At 49.7% G+C, this 24,573-nt stretch overlaps 1 protein-coding gene across 1 annotated transcript; it reads right to left on the bottom strand.

Moving 5' to 3' along the window:
* Positions 1 to 1,065: 1,065 nt before the first annotated feature.
* Positions 1,066 to 1,797, bottom strand: LOC123050008 (FCS-Like Zinc finger 2-like). Its single transcript, XM_044472857.1, has one exon. The coding sequence runs from the start codon at positions 1,697 to 1,699 to the stop codon at positions 1,409 to 1,411; it is 291 nt and encodes a 96-aa protein (XP_044328792.1). The 5' UTR covers positions 1,700 to 1,797; the 3' UTR covers positions 1,066 to 1,408.
* Positions 1,798 to 24,573: the final 22,776 nt, after the last annotated feature.

Here is a 24,573-nt window from a genome sequence, read left to right as displayed (position 1 = left end):
CACCATAAAGCAGACGGAGCGTGAAGGTATGGCGGAGGCGGTGGCCAAGGCGAAGGAGTAGGACCCCATGGTCCGGAGGATGACCAGCTACATCTCCTCCTCCGACTACTCGGACCTCACCAATTGCTCCAGCTCCGCTGACACCTACACTGAGGGGTACAACCGCACTTGCGACCGCAGGGGAAAAGGGGCCCGGGAGGAAATGATGATTTCCTCTGCCCTTCTCCGCCTGTCCATTCTTTCTAGTTTTTTTATGTTTAATTACCATTTTTGGCGATGAACTTTGATCTTTTGGTTGTCTGATGACTCTATTTGTTTGCTAGTATATGAATTATGTTCATTTATTGCATAGATTACTTTGGATATGAGGAAGACGGTTACAAAGACAGTAAAATCTGGAATGGCCGGACATGTCCACAGAAGTTTAAGGCACTGAGTTAGCTACTTGCCGCTGTAGATGTTTTGACAACACATGTCGGAAGGAGAAGCAAGAGCTGATGAGAAGCGGTTCTTGGTCTTGTCGACCCATCAAGAAAGACAAATCACCGTGAAAATCTTTAACGGTGTAGCCAAGGCATGACAATATCGTTCTCATCCTTAAATATTTTATGATGAATTACTGCACCCAAATTAGGTAAGTTTGACATATATTTCAAAAGAAAAAAAATATCACAATGGTATAAATTTTGCGGAAATTTTCTTGAGATATAGTAATATTGTAAGGTTCACCCATATGTGGGAAGCTCAAGGCAGAGGCAGCAAACAGGCCAATTTATTCACACATAATCAGAAAATCTCAAAAGATTCAGATTTAGCAAAAAAAAGGATAAAATCCCGGGTAAAATCATATTGGCATGTCACTGGAAACATTAGAGACGCTATAAAACCGAAAAGCATAACAAAATTTAGGGGCACGATAATGTGTAGGTCGATTGGCATGATGTTTTTACAGTGACAGTGCTTTGAACAGTGTCCCTGGCATTACCAAAACCAAACAGGATCCAATAATTAAGGGAAACAAAACGAGAGAGGAGGCGCAGAAGAGCGACCCAAATACAGTAGAAGTTAAAACAAAACTTGCATCATGTTTGATTGCTTTCTTCATATCCTTGGCCATTTCGTTTGAACTAAATCAATTCGTCGGCACAGCACAGACAGACCGAGAACAAGTACAGATTTCCTCCCATCCGGGCAGCTTAATTAGCATGCCATGGACACATATGGGAAGCTACAGGCACCTACCACCTGATGCGGCGCCAGGGTACACGCTAGAGCACCGGCCGGAGAGACGGAGACATCAGACGCCTCCCAAGAGAAAGAGATATGGATGGTTCTTCAGAATACATATGTTGTATTCTTCAGAATTCAGATCTTCTTGATCCAAACAAAACTTTCAGCGGCCAGCCGGTTAGCTTGCGACCGACACCTTCCTGGACTGCCGCTGCACACGGTGGGACTCCGTCCCCGCCGAGAACCGCTGCTGTCTCCGTGCGGCCTGCTTGGCACAGACGGCGTCGAGGTGCATCTGCTCGTGGCGGCACTCCTCGCTGCAGTAGGGCGTGTCCCCTCTGTACATGAAGACGTCATGGTCGCGCGCCAGCGGCTTGGCGCAGAGCGCGCACGCGTCCATCGCCGGCGTGCTGGGCTCGCCGAGCAGCTCGTCGTCGAAGAAGAAGGAGCAGGCCACTGATGGCGCCATGGTAGGTGTGTGTAGGTGGCTTTCGAGCAAAATGCTGAGCAGAGATCTTGGTGGTGAGCTTGGTTGTGTGAAGAAAGGAGTGGAAGGCTCAGGTATAAATGGTGCGTGGCCGGTGCGCGGTCGGGCTCTACCGAGAGGAAAACGACGGCGATCGTGTTATGTCCGGGCGAGGTCGACCAGGTCCCGAATAATGGACGTCCGGGTGATGTAAGTTGTGATATTTTGTGAAGGCCGGAAAGTAGCCGTATTTGAAAACTCTCATAAATACTTGAAATATATTCCGGCTGTACTTGTGTGAGTATAAGATTAGGCAGCTTCGCTTAAACTAGCGCTAAGTTTTAGTGCCGATAAATAGCGCGCCAGGCTTTTTGCCAACATACGAGACAGGTGCCCCACATGGTTAGCCCACGCCAATAATAGACACAAATGCCTGTCGTGCAGTGTACTGTACGTGATATTTTTCTCAGACACAAGATGAAGAAAATAAAATACAGACCAGAAATTAAAAAAATCTGGAGGTCCCCTCCTTCAAGTTAAGTGTCATACACATACGGGAGGGAAATCTTGAGCTGTGGTGCATCCGTGAACAGTGGACTCGCGCGCGCACTTGCACATCTTGTTTGCGCGAGCAGCCATTTGCAGCCTTTAAAACTTCAAGCTCAAGGATGCAGCTAGATAAAAAAAAATACAAGATTATTGAGCTGTTTAACTAGCCAAGGAGGTTGCCAGCCAGGTTTGTTTAGCTAGCTCCGGGATCGTGCACGTTTCGTATCATCGGGGGAACCACCTCCCAGTTGCAGGCTTGCTGCAGCTGGTGTTGCCGTTGAGCGTTGAAGGGATCAAATCAAAGATTCCATTGGCACTCACCTCCCAGTCCACCGGTCTTTCTTGCCGGCGAGGCATGCAGGTCTCGTCCTAGGGCGCAGCTTTTCTCGAGATCTGCGTGCAATTTGTTTTTATGGCTTCCTCGACCGGTAACACTGACGCGTCGGACGCAATCATCGGACCACGCAAATATCGGGAGAAGGTCGACATCTTCCTTCAGCTGGGGAGTGAAACTTGGGACTATGTCGTGTGCTTTCGCTGTCCTGTCCGACGAGACCCCCACGCAAATCGGACTGCACCAACCAAGTCGTGTGCTTTCGCTGCAAGCTGCCCGGCCATGAATCCAAAGATTGCAAGAGACCGCGGAGCCCTTCGCCAGAAGAGGACCTCAGGCACGCTGCGGCGGCGAAAGTGGCGCGCAGGGACCAGCCGCCACGTCCTGCAGGCGCCGCGTCCAGAGCCCCCCCCCCCCCCCCCCACCCCGCCCACGCCGCCCTCCCTCTCCACGCCCGCGGCCTGGCCACGCCTGTTCGCTGTTGGTCACAGGTCCCTCGATCTCTCTTCTCTGTGTGGTTACACACGCACACGAAATGTTTGTTGAAACTAAAGGAGAAGCAGAGCAAGGAGGAAAAACAGAGGAGGCACGCACGAGTTGTGGTTCCAGGCAACAAATGCCCTTCTTTTTTTCTCTTTTTCAGCAACGAATGCTCGGTGTGCTGCTTGCAACCAATGCAAGGTTCAGCTTATTACATAGCAGAGGCCCACTCCACTCCTCCTACCAACTCTGCAGCACATCAACTCACAATGTACTGCTCCTGATCTAAGCATGGACAGCCATGACACACAGTGGCATGTCCTCTCACACAATGCACGACATGTGCATGTACCTTACATCAAGCTCACATGGCAGGAGTCAAACATGCATCAACACATGAGCATGATCAACAATTTATTAAATCATACATTGACTAGATTAACTTCTAACATTCACCCCTTAATCTTGGCAAGCTTCAGAGATACTCACCATACCAATTCTGCTTCTCAGCTCATGGAACTTCAAACGACCAAGGGACTTGGTTAGAATATCAGCAAGTTGATCTCCAGTAGCAGTGTACTCAACCTCAATTCTTCCATCTTCCACACACTCTCTAATGTAGTGATAACGTGTGTCTATATGTTTACTTTGGTCATGGTGAACTGGGTTCTTACTAAGTGATATAGCTGATTTATTATCAACCAACAATTGCACCTTCACAGGCTCCTTTCCTGTCATCTTTGCAAAGTAGACGGCTCATCCAAACACCTTGACAAGCAGCTGTTGCCGCTGCAATATATTCTGCCTCACAAGATGAAAGAGCAACAACCTTTTGCTTCTGTGATAACCAGGAAAGTGGACATCCACCAAGGAAATACATCACACCTGTAGTGCTCTTGCAATCATCAGTATCACCAGCATGATCACTATCACTATATCCCAGCAAATTCAGTTCCTGTGAACTCTTGCGCACATAGCTGCAACCGAGGTTAAGAATACCACGAATGTACCTCAAAATCTGCTTCACTGCTGCTAAGTGTTGGGATGTTGGACACTCCATATAGCGGCTGACAATGCCCACTGAGTACGCGAGGTCCGGTCTGGTATTGACCAAGTATCGAAGGCTGCCCACAACACTTCTGTAGTATGTTGCATCCACCTTCTTACCTTCTCCAGATTTTCTTAGCTTTAGCCTTTGCTCCATGGGAACTTGACAAGTATTGCTCTGCAGCATACCAGTTTTCTCCAGTATTTTTTATGCATATGATGTCTGGCTCAACTTGATGCCTTCTTCTGATTGCTTAACTTCTATTCCCAAATAGTAAGACAACAATCCTAGATCACTCATGCTGAACAAATCAAGCATTTGTTTCTTGAATTTTTTCACTTCATCAATGTTTGAGCCGGTGACCACCAGATCATCGACATATACTCCAACTAGTAGCCGAGCACCTCCAGAGCTTCTCACATAGACATCATGTTCAAGTGGACTTCGAACAAATCCTAATGAGATCAAGCTTCTGTCTAACTCAATGTTCCATGCTCTAGGTGCTTGCCTCAGCCCATACAAAGCTTTTCTTAGCTTGAATACTTTCTCTTCACTTTCCTTCTGCTCAAAGCCTGGAGTCTGCACCACATAGACTTCCTCCTCTAACTCCCCATTTAGGAAAGCAGATTTCACGTCTAAATGATGTATCTCCCATCCTTCCTGAGCTGCAACTGCAATGAGTAGCCGGACTGTTTCCAGCCTTGCTACCGGTGCGAACACCTCATCAAAATCAATTCCTCGTCGTTGCACATACCCTTTAGCCACCAGACGTGCCTTGTGGCGAATGGTATTTCCTGCAGCATCTTTCTTGAGTTTAAAAACCCACTTCAGACCAATAGGACGAACACCAGCCGGGAGTGTGGTTAATTCCCAAGTTTCATTGTCTTCTATTGATTTTAATTCATCTTTCATTGCAGCCTTCCATGCTTCATGCTTTAAGGCTTCAGTATGATGTGTTGGTTCATCTTCTCCGAGCATGCACAATTCTAGCTGCTGGACATGATCCATATCAATAGGAGTCCAGCTTGGAGATGTCTCATCATACAATTCATCAAGAGAACACATTCTCAATGCACTTTGCGGAGTTTTAAATTGAGTAGATTCAGGCATTTCTGCCACACTACTTTGATTTGTGGCTATGCTTCCTGCATCAGCCAACACAGCTGAATTTCCTGGAGTTCCCATACCCCCTGATCCTGGTGCCTGAGCTGCGTGTTCTTCAATTTGAATCTGTAGTGGAGCAACAGAGGTGGAATTGTCTACTTCTGGTTCAGTGTGTACCACAAAGTATTCTTCAATATCACCATGTCTGGGCAAACTAGCAGTGTTCCAGTCCCATCTTCTTCCTTCCTCAAACACCACATCACGTGAGACACAAATTCTCTTTGATGTTGGATCGTACAATCTGTATGCTTTTGTGCCCTGCTCATAGCCGATAAACACTGTGGGTATACTCCTATCAGCAAGTTTCCCACCTGACGGTCCAGTCACCTTCACATGAGCTGTACATCCAAATGTACGCAAGTGCTCAACACTCGGTTTCCGGTCACGCCAAGCTTCATATGGTGTCTTTCCAATGACGCTTTTGGTGGGCGATCTGTTCAACAAATAAACAGCCGTCATCACTGCTTCCCCCCAAAACACCCCTGGCATTCCCTGACTCTTTAGCAAACTTCGAGCCATTGCCACAATTGTTTGATTTCTTCGCTCAACCACTCCATTCTGTTGAGGTGTGTATGGTGCAGTGAGTTGCCTTGCAATGCCTCTTTCTTCACAGAAGACACTGAACTCATTCGAGGTGAACTCACCCCCTCGATCAGTACGCAACATTTTCAGTTTGCTGCCTACTTGCAATTCTGCTGAAACTTTGATCTTCTTGAATGCACTGAAAGCTTGATCTTTTGACTTTATCAGGACCAGCCACATATACCGGCTAAAGTCATCAACCATCAGCAGAAAATACTTGTTCCCAGCAGGTGTACAAGGTGTTATTGGACCACAGAGGTCTGCATGGACAAGAGACAATTTTTCAGTTGCTCTGTAAGATGTTTGTTTGGGGAAGGATGCATGTTTCTGCTTGCCAATCAAGCAGCCATCACACACTTGTCCAACATGATTAACAAGCGGCAATCCTTTCACCATGTCATGTTGAGCTAGAGACTTGAGTGCTTCAAAGTTCAGATGCCCAAACCGAGCATGCCATAAGCAGGCCCTGTCTGCAACTGATGCAAGCAGACACACAGGAGTGCCCATCTTCAGATTTATGGTATACAATCTGTTCCTCCCTCTTGGTACTTTCATTAACAGAAATCGATCTCTATCAAAGATCCTGAGGAAACTTTTTTCTAGAACAACTTTACAACCGTGCTCCTCCATCTGTCCGAGACTGATGATGTTGCTACGGAGCTTGGTAATGTAGTATACATCAGTCAGGCCCCTGTGACCACCATTACGTGCAAGGATGAGCACTGTACCTCTTCCAGCAATTTCCACAACAGACCCATCTCCAAACCTGACAGCCCCAACAATGGTTTTGTCCAGTTCAGTGAATTTCTCAACGACCCTGTCATATGATTGCTTGCACCTGTATCAAGGTACCACTTATCTGATTCTTCTCCTGCATTATCTCCTAATTTTGGTTTCACATTCACCTCTTGCAGAAACACTCTCTCCTCTTCTTCATTACCTTGCACTACAACGAATGTACTGGCAAGTAACAAAGCAGGATCCTCATCATGCACCTCAGCTACTAACGTTGTTTCTTTTTTTTTCTTTGGATTAGGACATGCGTTTGAGAAATGGCCTCTTTCACCACAATTATAACACTTGAATTTCTTTTTTTTCTCACCTTTTGCAGCTTGTGGTGGCTTCTTTGCAGCCTTGCCGCGGTTGGCGCCGCGACTACTACCGCCATCACTTTTTCCGCCGCTGCTCGAGGTTTCAGCACCGCCGCTCGACTTCCTCGACGACCACGCCTCCCACAGCTTGATGGACAACATTAGATGCTGCCCGTCGACGGGACTGCCGAAGCGCATACGCACGTGCTCCTCGTGCGCCTTGAACCGGCCAAACAGGTCCTCGACGGTGAGCGTCTTCAAGTCGACACACTGCTCCAGCGAGGTTACCAAGTGCATAAACCTCGCCGGCGCAGCTTGGAGAATTTTCTGGACCACCGTCAGCTCCTTAACCTCGTCGCCGAGCGCTCGGATGGACGACACCATCCTGTTCAGCCTCGTCGCGAACGCGTCCACCGCCTCCGTGTCCTCCATCTCCAAAGCTTCGAACGCCTTCCGCAAGGTCTGCAGGTTCGTCTCATGAACGCGGTCGTGGCCGACGTTCACGACCTTGATCGCCTCCCACGCCTGCTTCGCCGTGTCCTTGCCGGCGAGGGACGCCAGGACATCTTCCGACACCCCCTGATAGATGGCGAGGAGGGCGTCGCGGTCCATCTCGTGGTCGACGTCCTCGGAGCTCGTCGCCGCCCAAACTCCTGCCGACTGCATCGCCACATGCATCTGGATCGCCCAGAGTGTGTAGTTGCTGCGTGTGAGCTGTGGGTAGTTGATGGGCGCCCGGGACCTCACCGGCAGTGCCGTCGCCGCCGGTACCAGTCCCAGCTTCTCTTTCTCCGCCGCCAACTCCGCCTTGGTCGCCTCCACCTCCAGCCGCATCGCGTTTATCTCGGCCAGCGCATCCTCCAGGGCCTTCTGTAGCCCCTCCGGCGTCGTGGCCATCGGCGCCGCCGCCGAATCTAGCTCTGAGGCCAAATGTTGGTCACAGGTCCCTCGATCTCTCTTCTCTCTGTGGTTACACACGCACACGAAGTGTTTGTTGAAACTAAAGGAGAAGCAGAGCAAGGAGAAAAAACAGAGGAGGCACGCACGAGTTGTGGTTCCAGGCAACAAATGCCCTTCTTTTTTTCTCTTTTCAGCAACGAATGCTCGGTGTGCTGCTTGCAACCAATGCAAGGTTCAGCTTATTACATAGCAGAGACCCACTCCACTCCTCCTACCAACTCTGCAGCACATCAACTCACAATGTACTGCTCCTGATCTAAGCATGGACAGCCATGACACACAGTGGCATGTCCTCTCACACAATGCACGACATGTGCATGTACCTTACATCAAGCTCACATGGCAGGAGTCAAACATGCATCAACACATGAGCATGATCAACAATTAATTAAATCATACATTGACTAGATTAACTTCTAACATTTGCCCCACGGCTTGCGTCGCCGGGACCGGAGGAATTCTTGGCGAGTGAGCTTTGTGTCGTCCGCCGCACCCAGAACATGGGGGACTTGGAGCAGAGGCTCCAGTTCGCCATGGTGGCTTATTCGGGCGGGGCACGGCACGACATCTCCTCGGATTTCGTATCGCAGGCGCTTGGTGCGGTGGTAGGCATCGAGCAAGAGTGGCTCTCCGTCCACAGCTATCGGCCGGAGGATTTTCTAGTCGTCTTCGCGCGGCGAGAGCACCGCAATTCCGTCGCGGCCCGGCCGTTCATCAAGTTCCAAGGCGTGCGGCTCTACTTCCGTCAATGGAACCGCCAAGCTCAAGCTATTCACTCCGTCCTCAACTACAAAGTCTCGCTCGTCCTAGAATGGATACCACCGCATGCTTGGGACCGTGAGGTCGCAGAGGACCTGCTGGGATCTTCTTGCCTGGTGGACGTGGTGGCACCAGAGACATGCTCGCGCCGTGACCTCTCTGCGTTCAAGCTCTCTGCTTGGACGGCGGACCCGGCGGCCATCCCCTCTCTCCGCTGGCTGGCCATCCCGGAGCCAGGCTTGATCGCTCCTCTGTCCGAGTCGGCGCTGCTCCAGTACAAGATCCTTATTCACCTGGACTCCATTTCGGACTTCTCAGATCGCGATGAACCTTTGTTCCTGGGGGTCTCGTCGGACAATGGGCGGAGCGGAGTGCCGTCGGACGACAGGATCAGCGGGAGTGGTGCTGCGGCGCATGCGCCGGTGCCACGCCAAATGCCATGGAGGTTCGGTCAGCGCGACGCCAGAGGCACTGCCAGTGTTGGTGCTCAGCCTTGTGTGCGCGGCGGCGCGTGCTCGCCGGCGAGGTCTCAGCCTGGCTCCGATTGGCACATCCCGCCAATGGCGGACAGGGAGTTTGTGTCAGCAAGGGGCCCCGCGCTGGCGACCAGAGACAGGCTGTCAGTCAGAGTCTCAGCTTTTGATCGGTTGACCGCACAATCTGGACCCACAGGAGATTCAAACAGGCGTTCAAATGAGGAGGATAGGCATGTCATTGCAGTGGGACCAGAGCCGCAGTGTGTTGCTGTGCAGCGAGATGGGATCACTACCGAGCCAATCACCGGCGCAATCATTGGTGCCTCGCAACGGCCGGTCGTGGAAGGCCCCACCCCCGTGGCTTCGGATTCGCCCGCAGCCAATCAGAAGGTGGCCATCTGCCACGAAGAGATGCTGGTCTGGGGTCACCGGAGGATCATGAGTAGCGATGGCACCCGCAGGGTATGGGTACGGGTGAAGCCTCCCCATACTCTTACCCGTCCAGTCTTAACTTACCTTTCACCCATACCCATACCCGTCAAGGGTCCAACTTTTTCCCATACCCGTCACCCGACAGGGTATATGGGTATCCGCGGGTAAAAATACCCGCATTTATAACACATCAAATTGACTAGGAAATAATTGTGAAAAGCAACATTTAATCATAAATTACTAAAAACCAACACATTTTAAACAATAATGTACAAAAAACATTCTCAAAACAAAAAACAAAAGTAGCCCATAAAGCAACCCATAAAAATATTGAACAACAACATATAATCATAAATAACAACACAATAGTCATACACTTTAAGTTCACAAAATCATGATAAATTATAGAGATAATTTGACTGCACATTAGAGTTTTTACCTGGTGAGATTGGGGGGGGGGGGGTTAATACGTTAGAATATTAAAGGAAACCCACTTGTCAACAATTTAGAGGGGTACATGGGTATGCGGGCATGGGTTATACGATCCCATATCCGTACCCTCTCTACCCGATGGGTATGATATTTTTCCATTTAAGCACCCATGGGTAATTTTTTGTCCCATACCCTTACCCTAATAGAGTTTTTACCCACAGGGTAGGCGTGTAATGGGTACCCATTGCCATCATGAGCACCCAACCCCACCCCAGTTTGGCAGGCTGGTGGATGTGGGGACACTTGGTGCTGTCCTCAATGCTGCCGCTCGGCCTGGCGGGACCGGCTCAGGCGCGCGCACGCTTCAGCCAACCGGATTGTCGACCGCACGCCCCAAGACCCCAGGCCGCGACAACACCGATCCCAACGAGAATGTGCGGCCAATCATGGTGCCTGCCGACACGCACCCACCCACCCTGCAGACTCTTCCCGAGAAGATCGTGCGGGACCCGCCGATTGCCACTGTCGCCTCGATGGGACGGACTGATGGGAATCATCCATGCCTCTCATTGGCGGAGACGGAAACCCCATGTGTTGGGGATATTACCACTGGGCGTAAACCGGCCAGGAGAAGCCGGGTTAACCTCATAAGTAGTTCATCTGTATCTGAAGCCCATGAAGACAGACGGTGACGCTTCATAAAGGCCCAGGGCCCAAAACCGGTTTAAGGCCTGTAGACACAAACCGGCATTGATATGTAAACTTGTGTTGTAAGATAGAAATAGCAGAGACCGAGCCGGACACGATTATGAGCCGGCCTCGGAGTCTGTAAACCGACGGGCGTCAACCCATGTATATAAGGGGACGACCCGACGGCGGTTCAAGGACGACAAACAACAACTCGAGACTCAGGCAAAGCGTATTCGCTCCCTGGTCATCGAAACCCCATCAATTCCATCACAACTAGACGTAGGCTTTTACCTTCATCGTAAGGGGCCGAACTAGTATAAACTCTCTTGCGTCCCTTGTCCGCTTTAACCCATTTAAGCTAACCCGTAGCGATGGCTCCACGACTAAGTCCTTTCTCTAGGACATCTGCCGTGACAAAACCACGACAGTTGGCGCCCACCGTGGGGCTATCGCACGATGGTTTCAAGTTCTTGGAGGGCAACTTCGAAGGACTCAAGGGTTACGCTGTGGGCCGGATGACCAAGAGTCGTCGCGGCAAGCTCTACATCGACGATGCAGGCTGGGGCCCCGAGGCCGGCTCAATCGAGTACGGGTACCGGGTCCCCTTTGGTGGCATACACGTTTTCATTGGCAAGATCGGCGAACCGGGCCCTGAGCCGGACATCTGCACCGACCTCGTCGAAACGACTCAGCGTGCGAGATCTGCCCGGGTCAAGCCTGTCATGAAGCGTGCCTTCGTGGGAGTTATCCATGGAGGGGAATCTGAGGATAGATCGGAATCTGGTGGTGAGACCGTCGTTTATTCCGGCGACGAGTCATCGACTGGAGAGACCGAGTCGTTATATCAGTTACAAGATGGCCGGATTGGGGGCTGTTCCGATGGCGACAGTATTCCGGACCCCTCTGATCTGCCAAGCCGGGTGGCGATCTTCATGGCCGGCACGCAACCAGCGCTCCACTCTTCGACCGCAGCGGCGATGATTTTCGGATTAGCAGCGGCGGCAGCGGCTGGGGCAGGAGGCCCTGTGCGACCGCCGGCTCAGGTTCTATCTGATTTGTTTGATGTGTTGGCAACGCTGATGGCGGAGGTTAACCAGGCGGATCAGGATGCACACAATGCGGAAATCGCGAAAGTGAAAGATCAGATCACCCAGGCAAAAGCCGACTTAGCAGCTGAGGATACCAGGATAGCCGCGGAGCGGGCCGCTTTGGATGCACAAGCTTACCGGATTATGATGGATCAGAGTGCGTCGAACGAAGTCCTAAAGAGGAGGCACCGATCTCGCCTGCCGCCGGTTTATGACGCTAGAAATCTCTTTAATACCCCAGGAGCAGGGACCAGTAATCCACCGGTGGTAAACCAGGCAGAGGCACCCGGAGCAGGGGCGCCGGTTCAGCCACATTTGGTGGATCCGCCTCGTCAGAACAACGTTGTGCTACCTCATGTCCCCACGCCACCGGGTCATTATTCTAACCCAATGGACAACATTGTCGCTGCCACTTCATGGCTGGCGGGCATCCCGATCGAAGGCGATTCTCTAGCAGCGGTCGAGACGCGTCGGGTTAAGGAGCTTCTTCAGACAGCCTTGGCTCAACCGGAGGCTTATTCATATAGTCGCGATCGGATTCATTCCACTCCCCGTCCAAGCCGGAGTTATAGCACGCGTATGGATGAACCGACGGTATTAAGCAATGCGCGGAACCGTGATCCGCCCCGTGGCCATAACCCAGCGGGTGGTGCTGGTGAGGCTCAGGAAGTGGTGGACCGGGCTCGGGCACGCAGAGAGGCTGAGTTAGCGGCGCAGCACGAGCCCGTCAGCTTACTCCAGTTCGTCCAACCACATCGGTAGAACCAGGAGTTACCTCTAGTTCCTTGGGAGTGCGATGTCTTGTCCCAGCGTTGCGCAATGTGCGCCTACCCAAGGATTTCAAGGGCCCGCGCAAGGTGCCGAATTACACCGCCGATTTATCCCTTGAAACATGGGTTGAAAGCTATGAGATGGCCATGGAGATGCTGGACGTGGATGACACGGCATGTGCGAAGTACTTCACCATGATGCTAGAAGGAACGGCCCGCACTTGGCTAAAGAGCTTACCGGCTAATTCTATCAGGTCATGGGCCGAGTTGAGAGCCCGGTTTATTCAGAATTTCAAGGATACATGCAAGCAGCCCATGTCAATTGTGGACTTAGCTGCATGTGTCCAGGAGGAAGGAGAGTCAATAACCCGTTGGGTGCGCCGGGTTTCGGAGATTTTGCATTCATCAGACCGGATCAACGCTGACACCGCAGTTTTAACTTTGGAAGGCAATTGCCGGTTTGAACCATTGAAGTTAAAGTTGGGACGGCTTAAACGTCATTGTAATGACATGGGAACCCTCATGGCTGCACTGGTGAAGTATGCCGACTCTGATAGTACCAAGGATCCCGAGTCTAACGATGATAAGACAGGGAAGGGAAAGAAGAGCGGCAACGCCAAGGGGCAGCACCACAACCCGGCGGGTCATGGAAACGGCGGCAAGCGTAAAGCGGACCACGGTTTAGACTTTGTGGCTAACACTAATACACATGGCAAGGGCCAACGGCGTAAGGGTAAACCGCCCCGGCGCAATGGAATGCCAAATCCTAACCCGGACCGTTTGTCATATCTGTTGAACCAGCCCTGTCCAAAGCATGGGACGAAGGAGGAACCATCCACACACCTCTGGAAAGATTGTTACATCATGCAAGAGTTCAAAAATTCTGACTCTTTCCGGTATGATCAGGGATCAGGAGGCGGTTCAGGCGGAGGAAATTCCGGTTCAGGATTCCATGGCAATCAGGGTGGACATAACAGTCAAAGTAATCAGGGTAATCAAAGTGGCTATAATCATCAGGGCAATCAGCAGCAGCAGTCGGGTTACCAGAGCAACCCGAAGCAGTTGAATAGCGGACAGTACCATGTCTTCACCACTAGCTTGGACAAGCGTGATCAGAAGCTTCATAAAAGGGTGGTGAATGCCGTTGAACCGGCCGTGCCCCGTTATTTGCGCTGGTCCAAGCAGCCGATTGTGTGGAGTAGAGAAGATCACCCACCCCGGGTTGACAATCCGGGTCATCTGGCTCTGGTGGTGGCACCTCAGGTGGGAGGCTATAAGTTCACTAAGGTACTAATGGATGGAGGAAGTAGCATCAATATCCTTTATTATGAAACTTTTCGTCGCATGGGGTTAACAGATAAAAATCTTAAACCGTCCAATACGGTGTTCCATGGTGTGGTGCCTGGTAAGTCGGCATATCCTGTTGGTAAGATAGCTCTGGAGGTGGCTTTTGGAGATGAGCATGACTCAAGATCAGAAACCTTGACCTTTGAAGTGGTGAAAATCAGCAGCCCGTATCATGCCCTATTTGGACGGCCAGCTTATGCGAAGTTTATGGCACGGCCTTGTTATGTCTATCTGCAGCTCAAGATGCCGGGTCACAAGGGAACTATAACCGTGCATGGGAGCCGCAAGATTGCTCTGGAGTGTGAAGAAGGTGATGCGGCTTATGCTGAGTCGGTTTGTGCAACAGAAGAGTTGAAGTTTTATAAGGACAATGTTGATCCGGCAGATATGACTTCGTTGAAGAAACCAACTACAGAGCATGATCCGGCCCTGAAGTTTAAATCGGCTGATGAGACTAAGCTTGTTGACTTCGTGCCTGGCGATTCGTCCAAGCAGTTTAGCATCAGCGCTAACTTGGATCCGAAATAGGAAGGCGCGCTCATCGAGTTCATCCGTGAGAATCGGGACATCTTTGCATGGAAGCCTTCTGACATGCCAGGTGTACCGAGAGAACTCGCTGAGCACACTCTCAATGTTGATCCTAAGTATAAACCGGTCAAGCAGTTTCTCCGCCGGTTCAATGAAGAAAGACGCAAAGCTATTGGAGAAGAAGTAGCTAGGCTCTTGGCGGCTAGATTTATCGTTGAAGTATTCCATCCAGAGTGGTTGGCTAATCCGGTGCTGGTCCTCAAGAAGAATGGCACTTGGCGTATGTGTGTGGACTACACAGATCTCAACAAAGCTTGTCCAGCAGATCCTTTTGCCCTTCCCCGTATTGATCAAATTATTGATGCTACGGCGGGTTGTGAGCGTTTAAGTTTTTGGATGCATATTCTGGTTATCATCAGATCAAAATGGCAGTTAAGGACCAGGAGAAGACAGCCTTCATAACTCCCTTTGGAGCCTTCTGCTATGTGTCCATGCCCTTTGGGCTCAAGAGTGCCCAGGCGACTTATCAACGGTGTGTGCAAAATTGTCTTCATAAACAGATCGGCCGCAATGTTCATGCATATGTGGATGATATTGTAGTAAAATCAAGGAAGAAGGAGACATTGATTGATGACTTGAAGGAAACCTTTGATAACCTGCGGGTTTATAAAATGATGCTTAATCCGGCCAAGTGTGTCTTTGGTGTACCTGCAGGGAAGCTCCTGGGCTTTTTGGTGTCTAACAGGGGCATTGAAGCTAATCCGGAAAAGATCAAGGCCATCACCTCCTTGGCTAAACCGAAGTGTATCAATGATGTTCAACGCCTGGCAGGCCGGATTGCCGCGTTGAGCCGGTTTGTCAGTCGCCTTGGTGAGAAGGCCATCCCTTTGTATCAGATGCTGAAGAAAACGGATAACTTCGTCTGGAGTGACGCCGCTAATGAAGCATTTGAGGAATTAAAGCGGCAGCTGGCTAATCCGCCGATTCTCGCCGCTCCAGTGGATAAAGAACCATTGTTGCTATATGTGGCAGCTAATGCTCGGGGGCTGTTAGTGTGGCTATTGTGGTGGAGCGCAAGGAGACAGGAAAGGAATATCCGGTTTAGCAGCCGGTTTACTATATCAGTGAGGTACTTATTGAGTCCAAGCAGAGGTACCCGCATTGGCAAAAATTGGTGTATGGGGTTTTCATGGCAAGCCGGAAGCTTAAGCAGTATTTCCAAGGTCATCCCATCACGGTGGTCAGCTCTGCTCCTTTGGGAGATATAATCCAGAACAGGGAAGCAACCGGCCGGATTGCTAAGTGGGCTATCGAGCTCGGGCCTCACGGGTTGAAATACATGCCCCGAACGGCGATCAAATCTCAAGCACTTTTGGATTTCTTCAATGATTGGACAGAGTTACAAGCGCCAGAAGAGAAGCCGGATCATACTTATTGGACTATTCATTTTGATGGGTCCAGGCAATTGGAGGGCTCGGGGGCTGGAGTCGTATTAACTTCCCCACGAGGTGATAAGTTTTGTTATGTTCTCCGTTTAATGTTCCCTTGCACTAACAATGCAGCTGAATATGAGGCTTTACTCCATGGTCTTCGGATGGCTAAGGAGATGAACTTAAGCCGAGTTAAGTGCTTCGGTGACTCGGATCTGGTGGCTCAACAAGTGTCCGGCACTTGGGATTCCAAGGACCCACTCATGGCAGCATATCGTCGTGAGGTGGATATTGTTGCAGGTCACTTTAAAGGTTATCAGGTCGATCATGTGGACCGGCGAAGGAATGAAGCGGCGGACGCTTTAAGCCGCCTGGGTTCCCAACGTAAACCGGTTCCACCTAATGTCTTCTTGGATGTTTTGCATAATCCGTCCGTCAAGCTCCCTGGTGAAGAGGATTTGGCTGTTCCTGATCCGGAGGCCCAATTGGTGGCGGCTCTTCATGTTATCCCGGATTGGACGGTTCCATATTTGGCGTATATAAACCGGGGCGAGTTACCAGAGGATGAGACTTTGGCCAGGCAGATAACCCGGCGGTCCAAGTCCATGACTGTTATCAATGGAGAGTTACATCATTGCAGTGTGACAGGGGCGTTTCAACGCTGTGTGTCTCCTGAGGAAGGCCGTGAAATTTTGCGTGAGATCCACGAAGGAGATTGTGGTCACCACGCCGGTTCAAAATCTTTGGTGGCCAAGGCGTTCGTCACGGTTTCTATTGGTTGACAGCTCATGCTGATGCCGAGGACTTGGTCAAAAGATGTGATGGTTGTCAGAAATTCTCAAGGCGCGCTCATGTACCAGCTCAAGAATTGAGGATGATTCCAATCACCTGGCCGTTTGCAACTTGGGGGCTGGATATGGTTGGGCCTTTCAAGAGGTCCAAGGACAAGAAGACCCACCTTTTGGTGGCGGTTGATAAGTTCACAAAATGGGTAGAGGCAGAGCCAGTTAGTAAGTGTGACGCAGCCACGGTGGTTCAATTCATCAAAAAGGTGATTTTTTGGTTTGGCTTTCCACACAGCATTATAACAGACAATGGTACCAATCTGTCAAAGGGTGCCATGAAGGAGTTCTGTCAACGCGAGCACATCCGGCTGGATGTATCATCAGTGGCTCACCCCCAGTCCAATGGTCAAGCGGAGAGGGCCAATCAAGAGATCTTGCGAGGCATCAAACCCCGGCTTATGGTTCCTTTGCAACGGACGCCGGGTTGTTGCGTTGAGGAGCTACCTTCAGTGTTATGGAGCCTCAATACCACACCCAACAGATCGACAGGATACACACCGTTCTTCATGGTTTATGGAGCGGAAGCAGTTCTCCCTAGTGACATCCGTCATGACTCGCCTCGTGTCGCGGCATACGTTGAAGCTGAAAACGAGAAGGCACAACAGGAAGCTCTTGACATGTTAGATGAGGAGCGTGACATGGCGGCAGCCCGTTCGGCGATTTATCAGCAAGATCTGCGTCGTTATCATAGCCGCCGGGTTAGAACCAGAACCTTTCAGGAAGGAGATTTGGTGCTTCGACTCATCCAGGATCAGACAGATATGCACAAGCTATCCCCCCCCCACCTTGGGAGGGACCTTTTTTGGTCAGCAAGAATCTGCACAACGGGTCATACTACCTAATCGATGTTCGAGAGCGGAAAGACTCACGTAAATCAGAGGAGGAGACCAACCGGCCGTGGAATATTGCTCATCTTCGGCCCTACTATACTTGAGCTACAGGCTCTGTTTATGCACATATTATGACATTGTATATATTATGATCAATATAATAAACCGGAACCTCAGCTAAAGCGGGGTATCTGTTGTTTTCTTACATTATGTGTGATTACATGGAGCTTACAAAGCGGCGTCCGGTTTACCCCTTGATACAGCTTCTCAAAGCTTGATATTAGATCACTTGGGGGCTTGGTCGTATCCGAACCATACCTACGCCTCTTGATCGGCGTAAAGCCACAACATCACTTGGGGGCTTGGTCGTATCCGAACCATAGCCACGCCTCTTGATCGGCGTAATGCCACAACATCACTTGGGAGCTTGGTCGAACCCGAACCATAGCTACGCCTCTTGATCGACGTAAAGCCACAGCATCACTTGGGGGCTTGGTCGAACCCGAACCATAGCAACGCCTCTTGATCGGCGTAATGCCACAACATCACTTGGGGGCTTGGTCGAACCCGAACCATAGCAACACCTCTTGATCAAATTTGGGGCCTGGCAGCCCGTGAAAATCCTCGACTAGAACGGTTTTATTTGCCTTTTGCTAAGTTTCTTTTTCTTTTGCTAAGATTTTGTGATGTTTCCAAACCAGTGTTTATCAACCCGGTTAGGCTGTCAACTACAAGTTGTCAGTACATGACCAAGCTATAATCCGGAGACTATCAGCCCGGTCTGGTTTTGACTCATAGTCACCAGTATGGAATAAACCGGTGTTTATCACAACCCGGAATGGGTTTATTGTAAACCGGCATTATATAACAGGAGATACTTTTACTCCGGATTAGGGTTATTACCCTCATTACAATGTTGGTTAGCCAACACTATGCCTAAAGGTCACAGGTATCATATATTTCCATATTTGGTTATACTTTACAACCTTGGTTATAAACCTTGGTCATATATATAGTTGGGTATCATGACCCGCCCGGTGGTAAACCGCCAGGGCACTTTAAGATTCTTCTCTGCAGGAACAGCTTGAACAAATAGCTATGGATTATGAACATCATATCTTAAGCATGGCGGATTAACACGCATCAGTTGCAGGTAAATATGCACGAAGGCATAACAGACCAAGTATTTTAACTAGCCTATTACAAGGCATTTAGTGCCCAACGGATAATTGTTTATCAAGAAGCATTGCAGTGTGGAAGACTAAACCGGCCCCCGGATTATTATTGCTTATCAGCTTGACCTGACGGCTGCGGGTCATCTTGCACCGGTTCAACTTCTTCGCCTCTACCCAGCGGCTGGAAGTCAACAGTTGTCCAGTCGATCCCAGTTAAAGCTTGAAACACAGCCTCATCACTTATAAGGGTGGACGGTTCAATATCAGGGGCATAAGTGTGCTTACGGATTGGAGGGATCAGGTTTTGAGCCTCAGGAGCTGGTGCAGCAACCCGCTTATTATTGATATCATAACTCGCCTGATAATGTGAAAGATCAGCTTCTTCAGCAAGTTGACAAGCCAGTGGACGTACTTCCCGGTTTATGGCGCGGAGATCTTCAGTGCAAAATTTTGATCCGTCTTCTTTCAAGCTTGGGAAGCCTTTAGCCATGTCCGTCGGGTCAAGATCAGGCACCCATGCTTTTGCCCGGGTTAGCGCGGTCAGAGCGCCAGCCCTTGCAGCAGACCTCTTCAGCTCTTCTACCCGGGCAGGCAGCATAGATAGCCTATCTAAGGTATCTTTGATTAACATCGGGGGCGGCTTATTGTGAGAAGCGGTGCAGATAATTCGTTGAGCGCCGGTATACAGTTGTTCTATCAGCGTATAGGCAGCCTTCAGCTTCTTCTGAACATCAGAGCCCAGATGACTAATGCGAGTTCCTGCATCATTGCAAACATCAGTAAACCGGCAACGCATGGGAAAATATGTTGACAGTATTAAGGACAAGATGCTTACCAAACACAGCAGCGGTCATCGCGTGTACTTGCCGCTTTACCCCAGTCAGCTCGTCTACCACCGGTTTGAGAGCTGCTTCTGCATCTTCAGCTCTTTTCCGCAAAGCGGATTTCTCTGTGTTCCAATCCGCCCGCTCCTTGGCAAAGCTTTCCTTTAGCTTTTCCATAGCGGCTAAGGCGTTTGTTAGCTCATCTTTTGCTTAGGAAGTTTCGGCCTGTTGGGACTTGATGTTCTCTTGCAGGTCAGCGGTTTGGCTTTCCTTCTTGCTCAGTTCAGCCTATAAAGAGACAGATACATAATGAGTTGACAGTACATATTTGAAGTACCAAGCACATAACAAGTTATGCCCTTAGTACTTGGGGGCTAATGCATATTTGCTTTTACTCAGAAATTTTTACAAGTCCCAAGCACAATACAAGTATTAAGCTTGGCACTTGGGGGCTAATGTGTGTTTGCTCAAAAAACTGTGGATATGGGAATTCTTCTACAGTCCCGGTTCATCTTTATAAAGTTAAACCGGCCCTTGGGGACTATACCGGCGAAAGAGCAGTATGGCAAATTTGAAGGAACCGGTTCATCTTAACAAGGTAATCCGGTCCCTGGAGGCTAAATATATAAAGTTAAGTTATGACAAAAGTCCCGGTTTAGATTGGTATCATAAACCGTCACTTGGGGGCTACTAGGAGTTGATAAACTGCAATTGGACAAAGGAGAAAAACAGTAGTTACCTCACATCGCTCCTTCATCAAGTTTACCAAACTAGCTTCATAGTCACGGCTGGTATACAGACGGTTCAAGAAGCCAGAGTGAATATCTTGAACATTGAGGTGGGCGAAGCTTGATAAATCGGCATTCCATTTGCCTTTGCCGATAGCAGAGAGATCATCCTTGGTAGTATGCTTTGACAAAGCTACAGGATTGCCAGGGGTGGTGTGGCCAGTGCCAGTAATCATAACTTCATCATCTTGTTCATTAGCAGCTTTTGCCGGAGTTGGCGGTTTATCAGTGTCCTTAGCTGGACTGGCCGGGTTGTCACCCGTTCGGACAGAGCTGGCTGGCTGGTCTGCATGACTTGTAGTATCAACTTGCACTTGTTCAGCAAGGAAATCATGGTCTTGAAGCGGCGGATCGTGAAGCATGGCGTCAGCGTCGGTTTCTTCCAGATCTGGAGTTGTTTCCGGTTCAGCAGCTACATTATCATCAGCCGGTTTGTTCAACCGAGCTTTCTTGCTGGGTCTTGGCTTGGCGCTGCGAAAAGATAGACATAAGGATCAGTACAGTATGAAAAGATAACATATCAAGAATAAAGACATGTGCATAACTCACCCAGGAACTGTTTTGAGGGGTGAAAGCTGTGTGGCCGAGGACTCGCCAGAGGATGAGTGAGAAGTACCCTGATAATTTGAATCCGACGGGTCAAGAGGCTGGCGAAAACAACCTGCTTTTGGGCATGAAGTATCAATGGGATAAGAGACCTCTGATCGGCGTTTCCGAACCGGACTGTTCGGTAAACCGGCGGAGGTAACTACCTGGCCGCTGTGCCGGGTTGTACGGCGAGCTTCGTGCTGCTGCGTCTTCAAAAGAAAGTTTGGGTCCAAGTAAGCAAGAGGGTGACAAAATTTTACTTTCCAGTTTGCTTGACGGATTTTTGATGTTGGCAGAGGATCTGAATCGGAGGAAAGAATGGTTACCTCTACGTCCTCAGCATGACTGCCTTCAGTGTCGTCCTGATAATAATCATTGTCAATGAGATGTACGAAAAATGAACCAAGAGAATCAAGTTCTACCTCTGGTTCTGGATTACGCACATCGTCATCAGCTGGTAGATCGGAGGATGCGGTGGTCCTTCTCTTGGCAGGTTTCTTAACAACCTTGGTCTTTGGACGAACTGGCTTGGACAGTTTGTCTTGCGGCTTCGCCGGTTTGTCTTGTGATGGTTTCTTGTTCCAGAACGGATCATCACCCTGTCAGAAAATAATTACACTTTCAGAGAATATTTGGACAGAAGCAAATTCAGATACAAAGGATTATATGATTCTTACAACCGGTGGTTTGTTGAATGTGCAGAAAGGGAGTAGTCCGGTTTGGGCACAGACGGCATCCGGTTCGTTCAGTATTTTCTTTACAGCCTCAGTGACTTCTTCGTCTGTAAGCTGAATGTCAATGTGTCGCTGAGCATCCTTCAAACTCCCCGTGTACTCACACATCAACCCGGGGCGCCGGCTTAAGGGCAGAATACTCCAGCTTATCCAACAACGAGCAAGATCAACTCCTGTCAAACCGGTTTAAGGGCGAAGGCTCTGAGCTTTGATAATTGAGGAGCATAGTTGGCTCTCTCTCTTGTAGTCAGCCTCTGAGGGAAAGGCTGTGTGTTGCTCAGGCGTTCAGGGCGGTAACCCGGCATGGGGTTTTCGTCAGACGGAGAGGTATCCATGCAGTAAAACCAAGTTTGGTTCCACTCTTTGGGGTGACTGTGGAGTTTGGGATGAGGGAAGGTGACTTCTTTCCTCTTCTGAACTGCCATTCCGCCAAGTTCCGTATTGGGTCCATCTGAGAACTCGGTGCGACGGTTTAAGTGAAAGAAATCCCTAAACAGTTCAACTGTAGGTTCCTCTTGCAGATAAACCTCACAGAATACTTGGAAGTGGCAGATGTTGGTAACAGAGTTGGGACCGATGTCTTGAGGGCGCAACTGAAAATTGGCTAGTACATCTCAGAATTTTTTTGAACCGGGAGGGCTAAAACCTCGTCCGAGATGATCAACAAACACGATTACCTCTCCATTCTAGGGTGTAGGAGGATTTTCCGGGCCAGGGACCCTCCAGTGGATAACGTCTTTCTTGGCTAAAGCGCCCGTTTTAACAAGGTTGTTTAATTGCTCCTCGGTTACTCGAGAGGGAGCACAATTGCATTCATAGACTTGTTTGGCCATGACAAGGGAAATCTGAAACATGGTTATAGCCGGTTTAAGATTTACAGTGGACAGCTATACAGTGATATAAGGATACAAGCATATTGATAAACCGGATTTGGTTATACATAAACCGGAATCTGACTATGGAAACAGTGTAATGCATTGGCGGTTCAACAGGGGACTAATGGTATCTACCGGGTCATCATTCTGTATATGAAGTTAAACCGCCCTATCTGGTATTAAAGATGTCTAAGTGAAGGGAAAAACAAGTTTCACATCTTGATATGGTAATTTCAGATCTACCGCACATAGGAAAAACAAAATATATTCCGATCTAAATTCCAGTGTACTGAAAGTTCACCAAGATGAGATGAGTTCGATATCAAACAGATGCTGAAACTGCTAAAGCGCGGGATCTATGTGGTTTAAGCTACTACCGTACGAGACCTATGTGGTTTTTGGATCTAGTCCGTGGATATAAATAAGGGAAAAGAAGGGCGGCGACGAACACTGATGAACGACAGAAACCCTAAGTGCAGATCTATGGTAAGAGAAAGGGGAGACTTACGGAGGCTGTTGAGCAGCGGCGGCGCGCGGAGGAGCTCTGGTACGTTCAGGTCGATGCAGCGGCCAAGGTTGGTGCAGCAGTCGAAGGTGGACGGCGGCGACCGAGGTTGAAGGGTCGAGCGTCGCAAGGATGACGATGAAGTGAAGAGGCACGAGGGGGAAGATGGAAAGAACTCCTAGCCCTATTTATAAGGGAGATAAACGATAGACGCGAAAATCGAGGAGCCGAGTTTTTGGATATGAGGCGATGCTGTCGCCTCGATTGTCGGAGGCTCGTTAATGACAGGTGACGTCATGGCAGTTTACCAAGATCCTAGAAGATGATGTCATGGCGGTTTACAAGATTGTGTGAAGATGTTGAAGAAGAAATTTTCTGAAGTATTGAGGATTGACATGAACCAGTTCAAATCAATCTGGGGCCTAATGTTGGGGATATTACCACTGGGCGTAAACCGGCCAGGAGAAGCCGGGTTAACCTCATAAGTAGTTCATCTGTATCTGAAGCCCATGAAGACAGACGGTGACGCTTCATAAAGGCCCAGGGCCCAAAACCGGTTTAAGGCCTGTAGACACAAACCGACATTGATATGTAAACTTGTGTTGTAAGATAGAAGTAGCAGAGACTGAGCCGGACACGATTATGAGCCGGCCTCGGAGTCTGTAAACCAACGGGCGTCAACCCATGTATATAAGGGATCGACCCGGCGGCGGTTCAAGGATGACAAACAACAACTCGAGACTCAGGCAAAGCGTATTCGCTCCCTGGTCATCGAAACCCCATCAATTCCATCACAACTAGACGTAGGCTTTTACCTTCATCGTAAGGGGCCGAACTAGTATAAACTCTCTTGTGTCCCTTGTCCGCTTTAACCCCTTTAAGCTAACCCGTAGCGATGGCTCCACGACTAAGTCCTTTCTCTAGGACATGTGTCGTGACAAAACCACGACACCATGCACCACTGATTTTTTGCCTCAAGGAGAGATCAATACTGGCATTGCTGCAGACCAAGACCTTGCCCCGCCCTTAACTCTGATGCTACAGTCCCTGGCCCTACCGGAGAAGGAAACACCTGATTGCATGACCCCACAAGAAGCAATAGCATATGCACGTCTAAAGAGATTCTGCTCCAGCATCATCAAGAAGCTCACCCCCCCTACTCCGCGAAGTCTCCACACTTCGTCCGGAGGCTGAGCCATTCACACCCAAGTGCACCACACGCTCCACCAAGAGAAATGCTGGGTCAGGCGCTCCAAAGTCTGGCAAAGTGGAAAACGTCCTGCTGCGAGCTCTCGGCCTTGTCCCGGAAGACATGGTGGTGGATGACGAGGCTGTTAGGGAGCTTCAGGACTTGTTCGACTCTCCGCTCCGCGAACAGCACATGAGAGTCATGGCAGCGCTCTTTGGCAAGTGTGTGCCCAATAACATCGACCTCGCCGGTGCTTCTGACGTTGCGGTTAGTGTGCTTTGAGCATGCCCGTTGGTGCTGGGGTTGCTTGTTTTCCTCATGGATCGCAACCCACAGATGGTTTGCTGGAACGTGAGAGGATTAA

The sequence above is a fragment of the Triticum aestivum genome, chromosome 2D (genome assembly GCF_018294505.1).
Source record: "Triticum aestivum cultivar Chinese Spring chromosome 2D, IWGSC CS RefSeq v2.1, whole genome shotgun sequence".
Classification (NCBI taxonomy): Eukaryota; Viridiplantae; Streptophyta; class Magnoliopsida; order Poales; family Poaceae; genus Triticum; species Triticum aestivum.
The sequence above is the reverse complement of the archived record's forward strand: the minus strand, read 5'-3'. Positions and strand labels throughout refer to the sequence as shown.